This window comes from Berghia stephanieae, chromosome 4, assembly GCF_034508935.2.
Source record: "Berghia stephanieae isolate SIO BIC M18660-M18661 chromosome 4, UCSD_Bste_1.3, whole genome shotgun sequence".
Lineage (NCBI taxonomy): Eukaryota > Metazoa > Mollusca > Gastropoda > Nudibranchia > Aeolidiidae > Berghia > Berghia stephanieae.
The window spans coordinates 61312964-61330463 of record NC_088363.1 but is presented as its reverse complement, the minus strand read 5'-3'; the positions used below and the strand labels follow the sequence as shown (position 1 = coordinate 61330463).

General features: G+C 35.6%; 1 protein-coding gene across 1 annotated transcript in view; it reads left to right on the top strand.

The window, feature by feature from the left end:
- Nucleotides 1-17500, top strand: part of LOC144970956 (NAD kinase-like) — a 32538-nt gene that overhangs the window by 6936 nt on the left and 8102 nt on the right. Inside the window, exons 2-5 of the mRNA XM_078911170.1 lie at nucleotides 11393-11514; nucleotides 12783-12891; nucleotides 15169-15257; nucleotides 16407-16512. Of these exons, the coding sequence (XP_078767296.1) occupies nucleotides 11413-11514; nucleotides 12783-12891; nucleotides 15169-15257; nucleotides 16407-16512 (406 nt within the window). The 5' untranslated portion in view covers nucleotides 11393-11412. The remainder of the gene's footprint in view (nucleotides 1-11392; nucleotides 11515-12782; nucleotides 12892-15168; nucleotides 15258-16406; nucleotides 16513-17500) is intronic.

Below are 17500 nucleotides of genomic sequence, written 5' to 3'. Positions count from 1 at the left end.
CTTCCCAGCACAAGTAAGGCAATAAATAAGAAAAAGTTCGTTTGCCAAAATCTCTATTTAGTGTACACTGGTTAATAAGGTGGGCTCATTTGAATTAGCCCGACCTAGTACTAGAGAGGCCAGACAGCAAAATCACCGTCAGGCGACGTGACGATGAGATGACGATGTGGGCGGAGTGGAGTGGAGTGGTTGGGGGGGGGGGGGGGGGGGGTGATAAAAAGAACAGGAGCGTATCCTGGTTTATGTATTACGGGATGCATGGTGATTCGCAATCTATCAAAAATACACACAAATTGATTTCAGTACAAAGTATCAATTTTAAGTAGTAACTTTTGAAATTATCTAATTTAGATTTGATTATTTCGGACCTGGTAATACAGCATATAACTTGAAAAAACAGGCTGGTATTTGCCCACCCTGCCCATTATTACCAGCCGTCCCTGATGCCCAGACACATCCGGTATTTATTTATAATAAAACATTTACAAAATATAAACAGGTTGAATGTCTTTCAATGTCAAGGTTAAGAATTTTTTTTTATAACAACCGAAATTACTTGTTGCCGTTGTGAGCAGTAAACAGGGCTCCCAAATGGCCACATAGAAAATCGGGTTTCTATTATTATTTTTTTATAAAAAAAAAAAAAAAAAAACACACACAAAAAAGGAAAGCAAAAAAAAAAAAAAAATAAATAATATAAGATATAACATTTATACAGACATTATTACCGGACTGATTTTGATCGTTGATAGCTCAAAAGAGTCGTTTCGATCTTAGTTAATTTCCACAATACCGTAATATGATAATGATGAAAACAGATGTATGCTTGTTCTTAATACCCTTTATTTTCCCGCAAGAACGGGTGCGGCTATGTGGTCTCGTGGTATGACACTCGCTTTCGGATCGGAAGGTCCTGGGTTCGAGCCTCGCTTGGCGCATAATTGAGTCCTTGGAGAAGGCACTTTACTCACATTCTCTCACCGTACTCAGGTGTATAATGAGTACCTGGCCGTTAACAGTGTTGTCTCTGTCCGAAAAAAAGTTATAACATTGCCTACAGGCGTCATGTCCCGTCCTAAATGTTAAATGTTGCTGTTGGGCAGGGACGCCTTTGTAAAGCGCTTCGAGTGGATATTATGCTCTAAAAAAAAAAGCTCAAAGCTCAAGTATAGATTATATTTTTCATACAATAAAAATGCACATGACGAAAGGAGTATCTTAAAAAAGCCATTAGTCAGTTCATCTTGACCTGTTGCCACAGTAAACTTATCACACCTGGGTTGTTGCATGTTATATGCCCAGATACATCCGGTGTTTTTTAAAATGATAAAACATCAACAAAACCGAAACGAGGTCAATAACTTTCAATGTCAAGGCTTAGAATGTTTTTTTTTATTATTGATAACAACCGAAAGCCATTTGTTACCTTTGTGAACAGTGGAGTTGTTTTTTGTTTTTTTCAAGAAGCGTAAAGTAAACTGGGTTAGGCGAGTCAAGTAAATGGTATTCGATGATGTCAGTAATATAGTACGTAACCCGCTGTTTCAATTTAGTAGCGGCTATGTGGTCTTGTGGTATGACACACACACACCTTTGGTTCAAATGGTCCGGGGTTCGGGTCCCACTCTGAGAAGCGCATAGTTGAGTCCTAATATAAGGCTCTTTACTCGCGTTCTCTCACCGTACTCGGTAGTAAAATGAGTACCTGGCTGTTAACAGCGTTGTCTCTGTCGTAAAAAACATGTAATTTCGCCTGTACATCTGTACAGTACTGCTATGACATCATTTTTTAAGGCGATATGTCATAATATATTTTCCGACGCTTGAGAATTTCATAAATATAATATGATTAACAAAAAGGAACAACAAAACCACCCCCCCCCCCAAAAAAAAAAAATAACAAAAAAAAACAAACAAACAAACAAACAAAAAATAAAACAACCCCCCCCCCCCCCAAAAAAAAAAAAAAAAAAAAAACCCTAATAAAATATTTAAAAAAACCAACTAAAATCATTACGTTATATCAAAACATTCTAACTGCAAACTGGTAATCAGGAGGTCTGAGGTTCGATCCCCAGTCGATCCCCAACTGCATGATACACTTTATTTTCCTTGATTTTCAAAAATAAACTATTCACGAATGTTTGTGATAACAGGTAATAATAAGTAATTAAAACTCATGAAACCTTTATCTAATATGACCTCATTACTTATGACATTATTTATGAAATAGCATCAAGCATGATGAATATATATGTATATATATATATATATATATATATATATATATATATATATATATATTGGTTAGTTTACTTGTATGAAATGTTCAATGAACGTGTATTTATACTTAATGGCCCTGCATTTAACCTGACAAACCTTCTTCCAAATGGTAAAAGACTGAAATCATGGTATAAGATATGTTTTGTTTTTAAATGTTGATGGTTGCGAATGATTTTTAACTATCTCCTTACCAGCCATTTTCATGATTTCCCCCAAAACTTCACACCCAACTAACACAAAAATATAATTTTTTTTTTATCACGTAAACACAATAACAGTAAGTTCTAGCGATAAATAATTTCTTTAGCAAAACATATCTAGATACTCTACAACACACTGTTCATTTTCTTTAAATTTTATGATGTACAAAAGACATTTGAATAAGAAAAATGTTGGTTGTATCGTAACGAATGTGACGATTTTCCTGTAGTTGGTAAGGAGAGGGTTAAACTATTGCTTTAACAAGAATTATTTCTACGCCATCAAGAGGATGGTTTAATATTTCTGCTGTCTCTTTGATATATTAAAAAATGTCAAAAGCTGGTCTGCAGTGGTTTGTGTATAATATCTACAGGATTGGGAAATCATACCACCTTCAGGACATCCATTTGACAATAAATGTTTTTGGTGGCACAACCAACCATTGAAGCAAAACATAATAATATGTGTTCTGGCGTTTAGTCAATGTGTTATGCGACTGAATTCGTGGCAACTAAAAGTGCCTCTTTTGCACTGAGATAGTGCTGGTGTGCAAACTGATACGGGTTTAACAATTCCAGGTCATGCCATGTTTGCAGAATTGCACATTTTAGAATTTTTTCAACATTAAATGAAAAGCGAGATAAGCGTCGCTAGGCGGGAGGTCGTTCAAAATATTGAAAGGAAGTGACTCTCATTTTCCATTTAGATGCACACACACACACACACACACACACACACACACGCATATATATATATATATATATATATATATATATATATATATATATATATATATATATATATATATATATATATTACATATGTATGAATAAATACATGAAAAAAAAAAAAAAAAAGAGAGAGAGAGAGAGAGAGAGAGAGAGAGAGAGAGAGAGAGAGAGAGAGAGAGAGAGAGAGAGAGAGAGAGAGAGAGAGAGTCAATTCAGGAAGATGAAATGCATGTATTTGTTGTCCTATGTCAGATGATTTTCAAAAGACACAATCTAAAAATTTTAAATAGGCCAAGAACAGCTTTTAATTAAGGTTAGATGATGATTCATTTGTCTCCTTTCTTCTATCAAAAGTTATTCATATATTGGGAGAAAGTTTTAGCGGTGATACGATATGAATTAGTCAGTTCAATAAGTTTCGCTATTATCTCTATAAGTATGACATGTTCGAGATGCTGCTCTGTAGCTCGACGTTATGCTATGTTACTCTTTATGTAAATACAGAAAACACTCTTCGAAATAGGGAACAAAAGTGTGACGTCAAAAACATTGGTTCCAATCTCATTGGAAGTGTAAAACAACTCTTCCAGAGAACTTATTACAATCCTTGTGTAAATCATGTTCTTGTTTCAGAGTGACGTCATCTTATTTTCTATTCTAAATATAAGCTGGTTGTCCATAACGATCTTCTATCCTCGCTCTTTTACATCCCGTAATCTTAAGAATCTGCCTATACATCCTGCTACTAAAATAGCTATGCCACCTTATAATTCAATAAGTAACCTATACATTATTAGTCCTCCGAAGGACTGGTTACATACACACTTTTAAGGATTTTGAAATCAGAAAAGTAGAAGATGTGACGTCACATTTATTCCATATTCAATAATACTTAATATTTCTTGGTAAAACAATCGCGAACAAATAACTACTCCATACATTTTAAAGGTTTGCATATTTTATCAGAAATCTAATGCTTTTAAAAACGATTGTGATGATAATTTTAATAACGACAGACGCATCGACTTGGTAGTATAAACGGTAACATTTTAAACAAGATAATCATATGGAATTCTGAAAATAATGGGGTTTTTTTAAAATGAGAGATAAAATAATCGAAAATGAGAAAAATGAAGCATAAAAGTGCATATAGTACACACACAAGTTAACAAACACAGATTCACACACACTCGCGCGCACACACACACACACACACACACACACACGGACGCAGAGAAATTAAAGGAAATAAAAAGAGGAAAACAAAAATCCAAAAAACAAAAAGAGAAATAATAAAGCAAAAAAAAAAAAAAAAAAAAATAAAAAAAAAGGGAAATAGCGGGATAAAACTCCAACAAAAATAACATTAAACATAATAGTTCCTTTCCAGGCTATAATAATTAGATCAAGATAAATAAGGAAGTTCTTGCTATTTTTTTCTAAATGCTTTGTTTATTTTTTACCTCTTTATATTCAAATTTAAGCGTAACCGAATTCTTTCGCATGAATCCTTAACATTTACCTTGAGACATGATGCATGACCTTTTTTTCACGGTGTTACATTTTAATCTAGACGGAAGTAGAAAAATGTGACTTAAAGCCCCAAATGGTAATACACCCTGGTATTATAGATGGGAAAAAAACTGAATTTATAGCCAAGAAAATGAAACAGCAGCTCAGATTATATGCCTTGTTAAGGAGAATAAATATGTGACTCACCGTCCAAAAAACAACAAAAACAAAACGGTATGAGGTCGTGATAACTCGGATCCAAAAAGTGAATTTAACTTTGCGTTTTTCTATCGATGAGACCGTATGTTTTTTACTTCTCTATAGCGTATACAAATTAAGCCCAAATTCATATTTGTAGCCATATAATGGGAAGCTTCAAGCAAAACATTCACTCAGACATAAAAAAACAAAACAAACAACAACTACTTTGAGACGAGTGCAAATACTTTTAAATCGACGTGCCCTTATTTGCAGCTCTGAAAACCGAATTCATAATGGACGTATTGTTATAATGGAAATCTAATTTAAAAATGACTATCAACAATTGTCCATTATAACAGTGCTAAGCTAGGCCCATAATCGGGTTTGGATGGCAGACCTACATGTATGTAAACGTCGTTTAAATTTTAAAAATATTTGATCGTATTAAATAACAAGAGCGTACACCAACTTCACTTCCAACAACATTGAATCGAGATCTAAAAATATTATTATCAAATAAATCAAATATTATTTAGAAACAACAACTTAAGAACTGATTTCAACAACACAGGGAAACATCCAATTGCCTTAAAACACAAAAGATAAGAATACTTGGAGTGGACAGAGATTCATGGTAACATATAATTACTAACTGGATACGAGGAATATACTGACATTCTCGAAGTAACACACATATTGTTCATAGCATGCGTCCATAGAGACAGCGCAGTCATATTCATTCATTCATATTAACTTTGAATTCACGTTTTGACATCGCCTTCCATAATAACGAATTGAGACAGCTGGCCACAAAGACATCCCTGCGTACTCTGGACACCAAAAAGAAAGAAAATACACACTATAAAAATACTTATGGTCCGAAAAATTGTTCTTCAAATATTAATCGATTACAATGACCCTCATCTCGCCAAAATAAAGTCCCCGGTTTGAGACTTATTGGCAATGTGAAGGTCATTTCAATCGATCGATATTTGAACAAAGAGTTCTTTTAAAATTGCATGTAAAATGTAATTTCTCTGCTGCTTAAGACTGGTGCTAGTTGTCTTTTTTTTTCCGACTAATAGAATAAGAAATTCATCAGCTGAGGTTATGATGAACCCATAATCAAAATAAACTAGGCTTGGTTGCAAGATACAGGAGGAAAGGGCTTGTATAAATAATTTTTTAAAAAATCAATACCTGCAATAATTGTTTGCTACCCTTTTGATTAGACGCTAGTCTGTTTTAAGCACACTGCGCCAACAAGTCATTATGAAAAATTATGAATACACTAAGTTGACCTTTTGTTTTCCATAATAGTAGTATACACACGAATTTGTGTATTTAATCGTGCATTAATTTGATATTTTCTTTTGTTTGTTTTAAGTATTATATAATATATTTATATTTGCACAAACAACAGGGTATTTAAATGCCTTTTGACCTATGTAACCTTTAGTGATTATGATAAATGAAAAACATCTTTATTCACATTCTGTCACTATTCTCAGGTATTAAGAGTAAACGTGAGGTAAAAGCGTCGCCGATGTCATAAAAAAAAATTGATAGCATTTTACAGGTGTCATGTCTTGTCCTACATCTTTAGTGTTGTCATGGTTTGGGGCCGACGGTCACATATATGCAGGTCTGACACCCGAACCCACTTATGGGCCTTGTTTGACATTGTTGTAATGGACAATATTTTGTGTCTTTATTTGAGAGCCCATAAGGAATTGGGTTATCAGACCTGCATATATGTGCACGTCGTTTGGGACCCTTGGTAAAGCGCGTTAGTTTTATAAAGTGGATATTGAGCTCAATAAAACATCACCATGATATTATATTTAAGTGATGGGTGCATTCGACGTACACTTATTTGCAGGTCTGATAACCCAAATTGTTATGGTCTCATTGTAGTAATGGATATACTCTCAAATCAACGCAAAATATTGTCCATAGCAACTATGTTAAAATCATGACCATGGCTGTGATCGGTTATCAGACCTGTAAATATGTGCACGTTGGTTGCATATGTCCCGCATGTATCTACTTAGAGGCTCTTTAAAGATAACATAATCAGTCATGAATTTCAAGTTCAAGGTGACCGACTATACAGTTGACATAGCGTAGATGGTCCTATGTTAAAATATCTCAACTTGTAAAAGTTCAAGCACTGAGTTAAGTGTGGTCAATAACCATGTGGATGGTAGTGATCGGACTATTTAATCTCGGGTTTATACCCTTGGGTAAGGCATATGTGCAGCTATGTGGTCTTGTAGTATGGCACTCGCCTTCGGATCGGAAGGTCCTGGGTTCAAGCCTCGCTCGACACACTTGGAAAAGGCTCTTTACTCACATTCTCTCACTTTACTCGAGTGTAAATGAGAACCTGGCCGTTCACAGCGTTGTCTCTGTCGCTAAAATTGTAATATCGGCTAACAGGCGTCATGTCTCGTTCTGCATGTAACATGATTCTGTTGATTAGGGACCCTTTATTGAGCGCTTTGAGCACGTTTAGAGGATATTGTACCATACAAAATCTCAAGTATAATTTTAGATGTATACCTTGTGGAATACACGTCTTAAGATCGAAATAGTGGGCCCTCCAGTATCCTAACAACGTTAACTACTTTTTGACACAGGTGATTACCTTTATAAAGCATGGCGTTGTACAATGGTAACAGTGCAATTATGTGTCGTCACTACGTCAAAAACTGGAAAGTCAGAAGGCTTGACTTGCACGTATGTTCTTAACAAATCAACAGTAGGTACTTGCTCTTCTCCATAAAAGTATATAGAGGACCAATATCATTTATGCGGCGCACTCTCTACTAATGTGCTCAAAGCGCTATGCAGTGGATCACATGCCAGCAGCAACACTTAACATATAGGACGAGAAGTTACGCATGTAAAGCGCAAATAAACACTTTTTCGACAGAATTCACGAGGTAATAGAATATGAGTAAAGAGCCTTTTCCAAAGATTCAAATTTGGGCCGTCCTCAGTGCACTCAAACGTAAGAGTGTTATAGTAGGAACAAAAATGCCGTCACTCAGCTCTTTATTTTATTTTTGGAGAGCCATTTTGGTGATTATTTCTCACTAAATTATATCCATCAAACTATAAAACACAAAGATACAACCAAGGATATACGGGGCCACAAAACAGACGCAGTTCGAAAGTAACATCGGGACCTCCCAAGGAGATAGTCTGAGCCCGATTCTGTTCACAATATACTTAGAACACGCTCTGAAAGAAGTTCGAAAAGTCATTCCAAAACCAACGACTCATATTGAGAATGCAATCCCTAGAGAAATCGCCTATGCAGATGATGTCGATTTTATTGGATCAACACCAGCAAATATAGACATCATACAAAATACCCTCATGAAATATAACCTCCAAGTCAATGCCAATAAAACCGAATTTACAACAATATCGAGGAACAAAGAGGAATGGAAAAGAACAAAGAAAGTCGGCTCACTAATTGGAGTCACTGAGGATGTACAAAGAAGAAAACAGCTATCAAACGCCGCACTCAGTAAACTCACCAATGTATGGATTAGAGGTGACAAAATAAAGAGAAAAACCAAACTGAAACTGTACCGTGCTCTTGTAAAACCGGTACTTCTGTATAACTGCGGCACTTGGGCGTTGACAAAATCCGAAGAAGAACATCTGGATGCCTTCCATCGCACACAGCTAAGAAGGGTACTGGACATCAAATACCCAAAAAAGATCTCAAATGAATCACTCTATAAGATCACAAAAGAAAGACCAATCTCCCTTGACATTTTACAACAACGATGGCAACTTTTCGGTCACATACTACGCAGGGACAAAAACATACCAGCTAACCAAGCCATGTCGGGATACTTCCAAAAACACGGGAACCTTTTCAGAGGAAGACCGATCACAACACTCCCTGTGATCCTAAACAAAAACCTCACAATACTTGGACAAAGCATTAGTCTCATAACGGCAGGGGACCTTGAAAATCTGAGAACCCTAGCAGAGGACCGGCAATATTGGAGACACCTCACACAGGAAATACTGGAAACAGCCAAGGCGACCCGATCTTTCGGTCGAGACGCGAAAGGTAGTAGTAAGTATCATCTAAGTAGTAGTAAGTAGTAGTAAACTATAAAAATTCAAGGTTACATATAGTTTTGTGTTTTGGTACGTTCTAGTCGTCCGACGGATGTTGTTAGTATTTTACCCAAACGCATAGCGCGTCAATAACGCAGGGCCAAAAAGTCCCACAAAATGCATTACGCATCAATATTAAACCTTAGTGGGGGAAAAAAAAAACTATGCGTAATTCTTTGGTAATGATAATATATTGATTGATCTCGCTGTAGCTAAACTACCAAAACGTGATAGCAATCTATCACTTTGCATCGATTCGTTAGTCCAATTACTTTGTTTAAGGTGCTTTGGCTCGGGCAGCCATACTTTATTATGAAGTTTATTTGCTTTGGCCCCCATGCTGATTCGAAATGCTGTTTATCATTTGGTCCAATGATACCATTCATGCAATGGCGGAATAATTTATTCAATTATATTCATATTTTGTAGGCGAGAGAGAAAACCAAGAGAAACATTAAGTGAATAGTTGAATAAATAGATAAAGTTTATTAATCAATATGTAAATTTATTAAAGCATTCCCACACTTTACCCATGGTCAAAATGTTTTATCTCGCATCATCAATTTCCCCATGTGTTAACCATGGGCGTAACTCCAATATTTAGATAGTGTGGTTTTTCCAACATAGAAAGATACCTAAATGATAATTAATTTCCCAATCAACAAGCTGCGTATCAGCACTTTTATATTACTCTGTCCAATTCAATCTCTCATATATTATTACTAAGCTAAATGTTTATTAAAGTGTTTTCATTTTGAACAATTTACATTAGAGATTTGAGAAAAATTATATATATATATATAATATATATATAAATGTAAATTTTCACTCACATTATTCTTGCCAAGACGATTTCGTTTCTGTGTTCCCACTTCATCAGTCGGCAGAATCCATTTGTAAGTAATGTCCGTAGAGAACTCCAAACTAACGTTGTTTCCTATATATATATATATATATATATATATATATATATATATATATATATATATATAATATAGAATAGAGAGAGAGAGAGAGAGAGAGAGAGAGAGAGAGACAAATACGAGTAAATAAATATATAATGCGTGCTAAGGACACGACAATCGATTATGAAAATGTATTAATAACGCTAAACAGGCAAGTTTGGAGGTGGACTCCACTCACATCAACTATTATTATAGTATATAGTATTCTAGTTATTGAGTTTTCCACTTGATAAAAACAAAGCTTGATTCATGGTGAGACTAATGATTGTCACATTACTTTGGATCCTAAAGGAGTCATTATAATGAACTAAGATATAGACAAAATAGAGGTTATTGATGAGACACGTCTCTCTCTCTCTCTCTCTCTCTCTCTCTCTCTCTCTCTCCTCTACTATCTCTCTCTCTCTCTTTCTTTCTTTCTCTCTCTCTCTCTCTCTCTCTTTATACGTCTATCTATCTATCTATCTTTAAGTGTATTGTGCGCGCGCGTGTTTCCTATAGATAGAATGCGCTTGGCAAAGGAGTTCACAACATTGCCATCCGGAAGTATAACGGACAAACACACAAACTCTGTGTAACCATGAACTTTTATAGTCTGGTTAATACAGTTTAGTGAGAACAAGTCACAAACGCGGATGGCAAAAACAATAACAAAGGCCTGAGTGACGTCATCTTCGAACTATCTATAGACCTATAACAAGAGAGTCGACTTGTATAATATTTGTGTTACCTTGCAATACAATAATGGATCCGAAATGTCCATTAATTAGATATATTAATTCCTTAGCATTTCTTTTGTCATCTTAGTGTGAGTATATTTCATCATAGACCCCTGTTTCGAGTCTCTTCTGGGCGACGCAAAGTTGAGTCTTTGGGAAAGGGCTTTTACTCACATTTTCTCACCACACAGGTAAAACATGAGTCGAATACCCGGCTGGTAACAGCATTGTGTCTGTCGAAAATATTGTAAAATGTTGTTATACGCGTTTACAATAATATTATAGACTTATTAAATATAGCTTTTGGCTAGTGGGCCCCTTGTAAAGCGCGTTGAGCACGTTTAGTAGATTTTGCTCCATAGACAAGCTCAAGTATCAAATAATTTTAAAGCGAAGTGGCCGAGTGGTTAAGGCATTGCACTGTGACCCGGAAGGTCCCGGTTTCAAGCCCCGCTTTCGTTTTTCCTTGAGCAAGCTCACTTGGACAATATGGGTGATTCCTGTTGACATCAGACATCTTGTTTAATGAATTATCTTATTCCGTCGTGTAATGCCTAGGCGACGATATCTTATGATGTCGTGGCGGAAGGGCATACTTTTTTTTTTACCAGCTTTTACATTTAATCCACAGGTCTCTTTACGCCAACGAAAATGTTTTGGACCGATCCTCCGGAGTCTGTGCTGGTGTTGAGGAAACATCCGGACCGGGATGTGACAGGTCCATTTTGTAAAATGACTTCATGGCTTGTGAAGGTTGGTTTTGCAAAGCTACTATAGTAGTATGTGATTAGCTAAGTAGCTCACAACATTGCCACCCGGAAGTGTAACGGACAACACACAAAACTATGTTTAACTTTAAACGTTTATAGTCTGGTTAATACCGTTTAGTAAGAATTATTCATAAAGGCGGATGCCAAAAAACAAAACAAAACAATAACAATAACAAAGCCCCGAGTGACGTCAACTTCATTCATAATTATCTTTTCTAAGCATGGGGATTATCCTTTCAAAACGATATTATGTCGGGGCGAACCAAGAGTCAACCTGTGGTTATATATATATATATATATATAATTAATGACATAATTGCATTCTCCACACTTTTTCAATATATTGACATACACTTCAAAAGAGATATCTGCGTTTCCTTTTTAAAAAAAAATTTTTTAGGTTTAGTCGTAGGATTGCATTTGTCATTGCTAACATAATCTGTCTTCGTTTCTTTGTACGGCTGTGTGGTCTAGGAGTATGACATTCGCTTTGGGATCGGAAGGTCCTGGGTTCGAGCCTCGCTCGGCGCATAGTTGCGTCCTTGGAAAAAGCTCTTGGCTCACATTCTCTCACCCTACTCTGGTGTCAAAAATGAGAACATGGCCGTTAACAGCGTTGTCTCTGTCGAAAAAAAGTAATATCGCCTGAAGTCATGTCTCGTTCTACATTGTTCGTGTTGCTGTTGGCTGTTTGAGCACGTTCAGTGGATATTGTCCTATATAAAATCTCACGTTCTTTGTTTCTCAGAGCTGACTCAACAAACTGCCCGACATTATATTATACTTTTTCGATCACAGCCTAACATTCTTATTTGAAACTGCACAGAGGTCAAAAGTAATGGTAAGAGAATCAAGAATGATAAACCGTTATTAACTCATGCTGTTCATATCTTTATTCTTCTCCAAATCGGCATTCGTCACTTGACAAAGTGTCTGCTCTTCAAATTGGGGTTTGTAATGAAGCTATGAAATAGAACTTAAATATAACATTATTATCAGTATTCTAAATCGTATGTCTCAGCTGTATTGGATGAGAGTATCGTCTGATCATGTATATAACACTGGTCCGATTTAGTACACTTTCGAGACGAATTTTTGTCTCAGTGTCAAATCCGCCATTATTAACCAATTAACTGCCGTACTGTGGAAAAACTCGTATTTAAATAACGAGTTGTCTGGCAAAATTTTTAATGACGAATTATTTTTTCAGAATACGGCAGTTAACTGGTTAAAATTGATTATGCTTTACAGGAGATTGGGTTAAAAGTCTATGTGGAGCAAGACGACCTGAAAGATCCAGATTTAAACAGGAATACAGACTACGCTGATGTAAAGAAGCTGTTGATACCCTTCGTGAATTGTAAGTATAAGCATCACAACAACAACCATCACTATTACCACCATCACAATTACCATCATCATCACCGCCACCATCATCATCATTGTCATAATGATGATGATGATGATAATAATAATATGTAATAATAATAATAATAATAATAATAATAATAATAATAATAATAATAATAATAATAATAATAATAATATTAATATAATATTATATTATTAATAATAATATAATAATAATAATAATAATAATAATAATAATGATGATGATGATAATGATGATGATGATGATGATTTTAATGATGATCATGATAATGTTGATGATAATGATGATCATGATGATGGTGGTGATAATCATGATGATGATGATAATGATGATGATATGAATAGGTATGAACTATTCTCACAGATCAGTCTGCTTGATTATTACATTATGAACATTTTAACGTTGTTGCGTTTCTTTGTCACATAATATATTCTGTTCCGATTTATACAAAGGCAAGCAAATATTTGTTTACTTTGTAAATATGTAATTTGCCTCAATCTCAATGTTTTCTATTTATTCATAATAATAGTAACGTGTCTTTCAAGTTTCTTTTCTATTGACAGTGTCATGGTTTCGAAACTATGAACATTTTGTTTGAAAGCAATCCTGGCTATGATTATATTGACATTGAATCATATAAATCAGTAATTAGTTATATTGTAATATGACACAACTTGAGTTTTGTAAGCATAACATGTCCTCACATCAGATCCTATAATATGATATCTTAGCATATTGGTACTAAAAGGTTAACTGATATTTGTAACCAATCTTCTCTAAACGGTATTATGTCGGGATGAACCAGATACTAAAAAGTCAAATTAATGGTTCGTTGATTAAAAATATGAAACCTTGGTTTTTATCACTTTAAAATGTTGTATTCATTCTCCTCAACAAACCAAGGAAATTTGTAATGGTCTCACACTGCAATTTTATGAGGTTCAACCAGCCGGTGATCTTTATGTTTTCGTCCAGCCAGGTCAACAATCACGTGATTTGTTGCTGTCCAACAATTGGATATTTCTTAACAAATGTAAACACGATGATTTATTTACGGAAGTTGTAAACATACCCATGTGTCAAGCTGAATAAAAATGACCAATCGTGATGTTAGATATTTAAAACTTTGTGAACACTTTTCACTATGTGGGTCACTTTGAGCTCATTTTGCAATGTGACCAATGACACAAGGAAAGTTAATATAGATTGTCCCCATTCGTAACAGCATTCATCGTGGACAGTCGTGAACCCACCCGGTAGATTGGGGTTGGGGTTGTGGAGGGAGGGGGGAGGGAAATAACGGAAAGTAAACTTAAAGTCATAATGGTCTCCAAATATGCCATTTTACTATTTAGCTCTTCAAGAATTTTTATAGTTATGTCTTCTTGCTTAAACAACAACAACAACAAAAATGTTTGCACACATTTCATATTTTGTGGCTATAAATTCCATTTTTAACGACCAAGGTTTCTCGACATAATACTATTTTCAAGTGATTGGTTACATTTTTACATTTTGATTTAGAAACATTTTCTCACCACATCGAGAGATTGAAATGACCCCAAATTCGTCGAACAATTTTGAACCTCAGACTAATAATAAGAATCAGAAACATTAAGCACAATAACTATTTACAATGGATGTAAAATTAGAGAAAATTGGTTTGTCAGCCATTGCGCTATTAATTGAATAGCTAATTGATCTCTTGATCCGTATGTCGAGGGGCGGCCCTGGGGATTGATTAACTCTGTTAAGGAGAGATTAAAAAAAAAAAAGGAAGATTAACATGATATCGCTTCAATAACCTTACAATCATATGAATATAATGCTAATAGTCATCATTAAGATAATTATTTTGATTATAATCGTATGAAAAATTACTTGTATTGCAAAGCTCGCAAAAGGCATATTTTATTTAACTTAAAATAAACTAAGATGAACAGAGCAGTCGGCCACAATCTCCATTGATATTATGGAAAGTTGCTTTGCCCATGCGCGTTTTAAACAAAAACAAACAAAAAAAAAAAAACCCCAGGAAAGTGTGTCACGCTACCTGTTGTACCATTCTTGTAGTTCTTTTTTTCTTTCAAAACTAATAGAGACATCTAATTAAATTAGTTCCTATCTCAAACATAGACTGAACACATAATTCAAGCTTCTTATTCATGAATCATGATCTCCAAGGTGATGGGGTCATTGACCGGTATTGGTTATTTTGTTGTTGATGTTGTTGCTTTTCTTCAGGTGAAAGTAATGATTCTGCAGATTTGATAGACTTTGTTATATGCTTGGGAGGAGATAGAACTTTGCTTCGTGCATCCTCAATTTTCCAGGTGAGTCCCGATTTTTTAACAAATGGCAGGCATGGCCGACCGCATTACGAAAAAAAAAACAACCCATAGTAGACTGTCGTACATTAGTAGTATTAAAGAAGTCCTTTCTTTTATTTCCTGGCATTGTCAAATCAGCTATCTATCACCTTGATCTAGTGGAACATCACCCCATCGAACAGAATAGGGAACCCGAGCTAATACCTATTTATCTTTGGCCATTTTATGAGTGCTGATTTGTGTAGGTACAAGTTTGGACCTCACTACAAATCTCTACCATCACTATTTTTCCTGCACTGCAGCCTAAACACGAATCTTGATTATCACACTGCTGGATTCTGAGAAAAAAAATATCCTCTTCAATTTCTTGGAAACGTTTCCCTCATTTTGTATTATATTAAACCGATGTGCCCCCCCCCCCCTCCAACTCAAACCAACTTGCCTATACTTCTAAAACCTGATATTTCAACGAAATTATGAATAAATATGATCTTTCTATTTGACTATCAATACTGGTGTTTGAAAATACTGTTTGTCAATTAAGTTTATTTCTTTAGTTTTGCCAGACAGAATTAGTACATTTCAGTAAACTACCAGCTAACATATCGACACTTATTTCCTCTATAAGGCTAAGCCATATTCTAAAAAAAAAAAGAAATATTATTTAGCGCAATATCCACAACCGTGCTCAAAGCGCTTTACAAGGGGTCCCTGACCACAGCAACATGAAACACGTAGAACGCCTGTTAGGCGATATTACAATTTTTTGACACTGTTAACGGCCAGGTGCTCATTTTACACCTAAGCACGGTGAGAGAATGTGAGTAAAGAGCCTTTTCCGAGTATTCAACTATGCGAGCGAGCCTCGAACACAGGACCTTCCGATCGGAAAGTGAGTGTCATACTACAAGACAACATAGCCGCACATAGGAGCTATTCTATTAATATATAATAGATAAATATGGGTCTTCCATGTTGTATGTTTACAAAGTAACTGAAAGAACTTTTGAGTTTAAATTTCTTACAGCATGATTAAAACCGTTTGAAACAGCTAAATTCAGGATTACGTCACTTCATCACAACAAAATTACAAGAGTGAAGAATATCAATATGGACTTTGTTTTTCTTCTTTATCTCACACCGTGAATTTAGGGTCGGGTCCCCCCAGTAATGGCCTTCAATGTCGGATCACAGGGGTTTCTGACACCATTCCAATATGGGCCCAACTTCCGGGAGTGCGTGTCAGAGGCCATTGAAGGTGAGAGGGCATCAACGATTAGATCGTAGCGTCCTTTTTCTTGTCTAAATCTCGAAAAAGGGCGCCCTATGTAATTCGAACAACGGTTTCTGCTCAAATTAAAACAAAATCTCGATGCTTCAAGATATTACACTGATGACTAATAATAAAATACAAGCATCGCACGTTATAAAGACTTTAAAAATAATATCACCCTTCTTCACATTTTCCTTATCTCACTCATCCAAATGCAAGAATCAAATAAAATGCTTTTGGCCATATTTAGAACGAAGTTTCTCGACTGCATGAAACAAATTGCATCGAAACAAAATGCAGAAATTGGAGACGCCTGAGACAATGTAACTTTCTCGACAACACTCCTCCTCCCAACTACCCCATTGATGTGTAAAAGAGTTGGGCTCGGACATGACTTAACAAAATACGGCCCATCACTTCAATCAATATTAGGTGATACCTCACGTACAAGTCAGTTGCAATCCATACAATCCTTGGACGTGGCTTTCCAGACTACAGAAGAGGGCGTAATGGCGGGATATGGAGGTCAGCATGGCATTTGGTTCCTCGGAGTATGGAAGTCATCTCCCCCAAAACTGAGAGATATTCTGTCCGGATTTCAAAACGAACAAACGGAGATATCGGACACCTGCTATCAGAGATCCAAGACCTGTCTGGCCGTGGCTTTCTATCACCATTGGAGAATAACAACATCATTCAAATGCAACCGTTGCAGAAACAGTCAGGAGTACGCAAAGCAAATGTGCCTTGTTCGGCATCTAAGATGTTTCAGGACAACAGCCAAATGCTGAGAGACTTTTGGCAAATAAATTAGTAAGCACCATGGCATTTTTTCTGTAGCGTAAAACAATAGATACTGCTATTTGTGCATAACCTTGACACATTGCCTTCATGGACATGACAATCTACCAGCATGTGATTTTGACCACTCCTTGACTCACGATGTCGCGTGCTCTAATTTATTCCTATATCG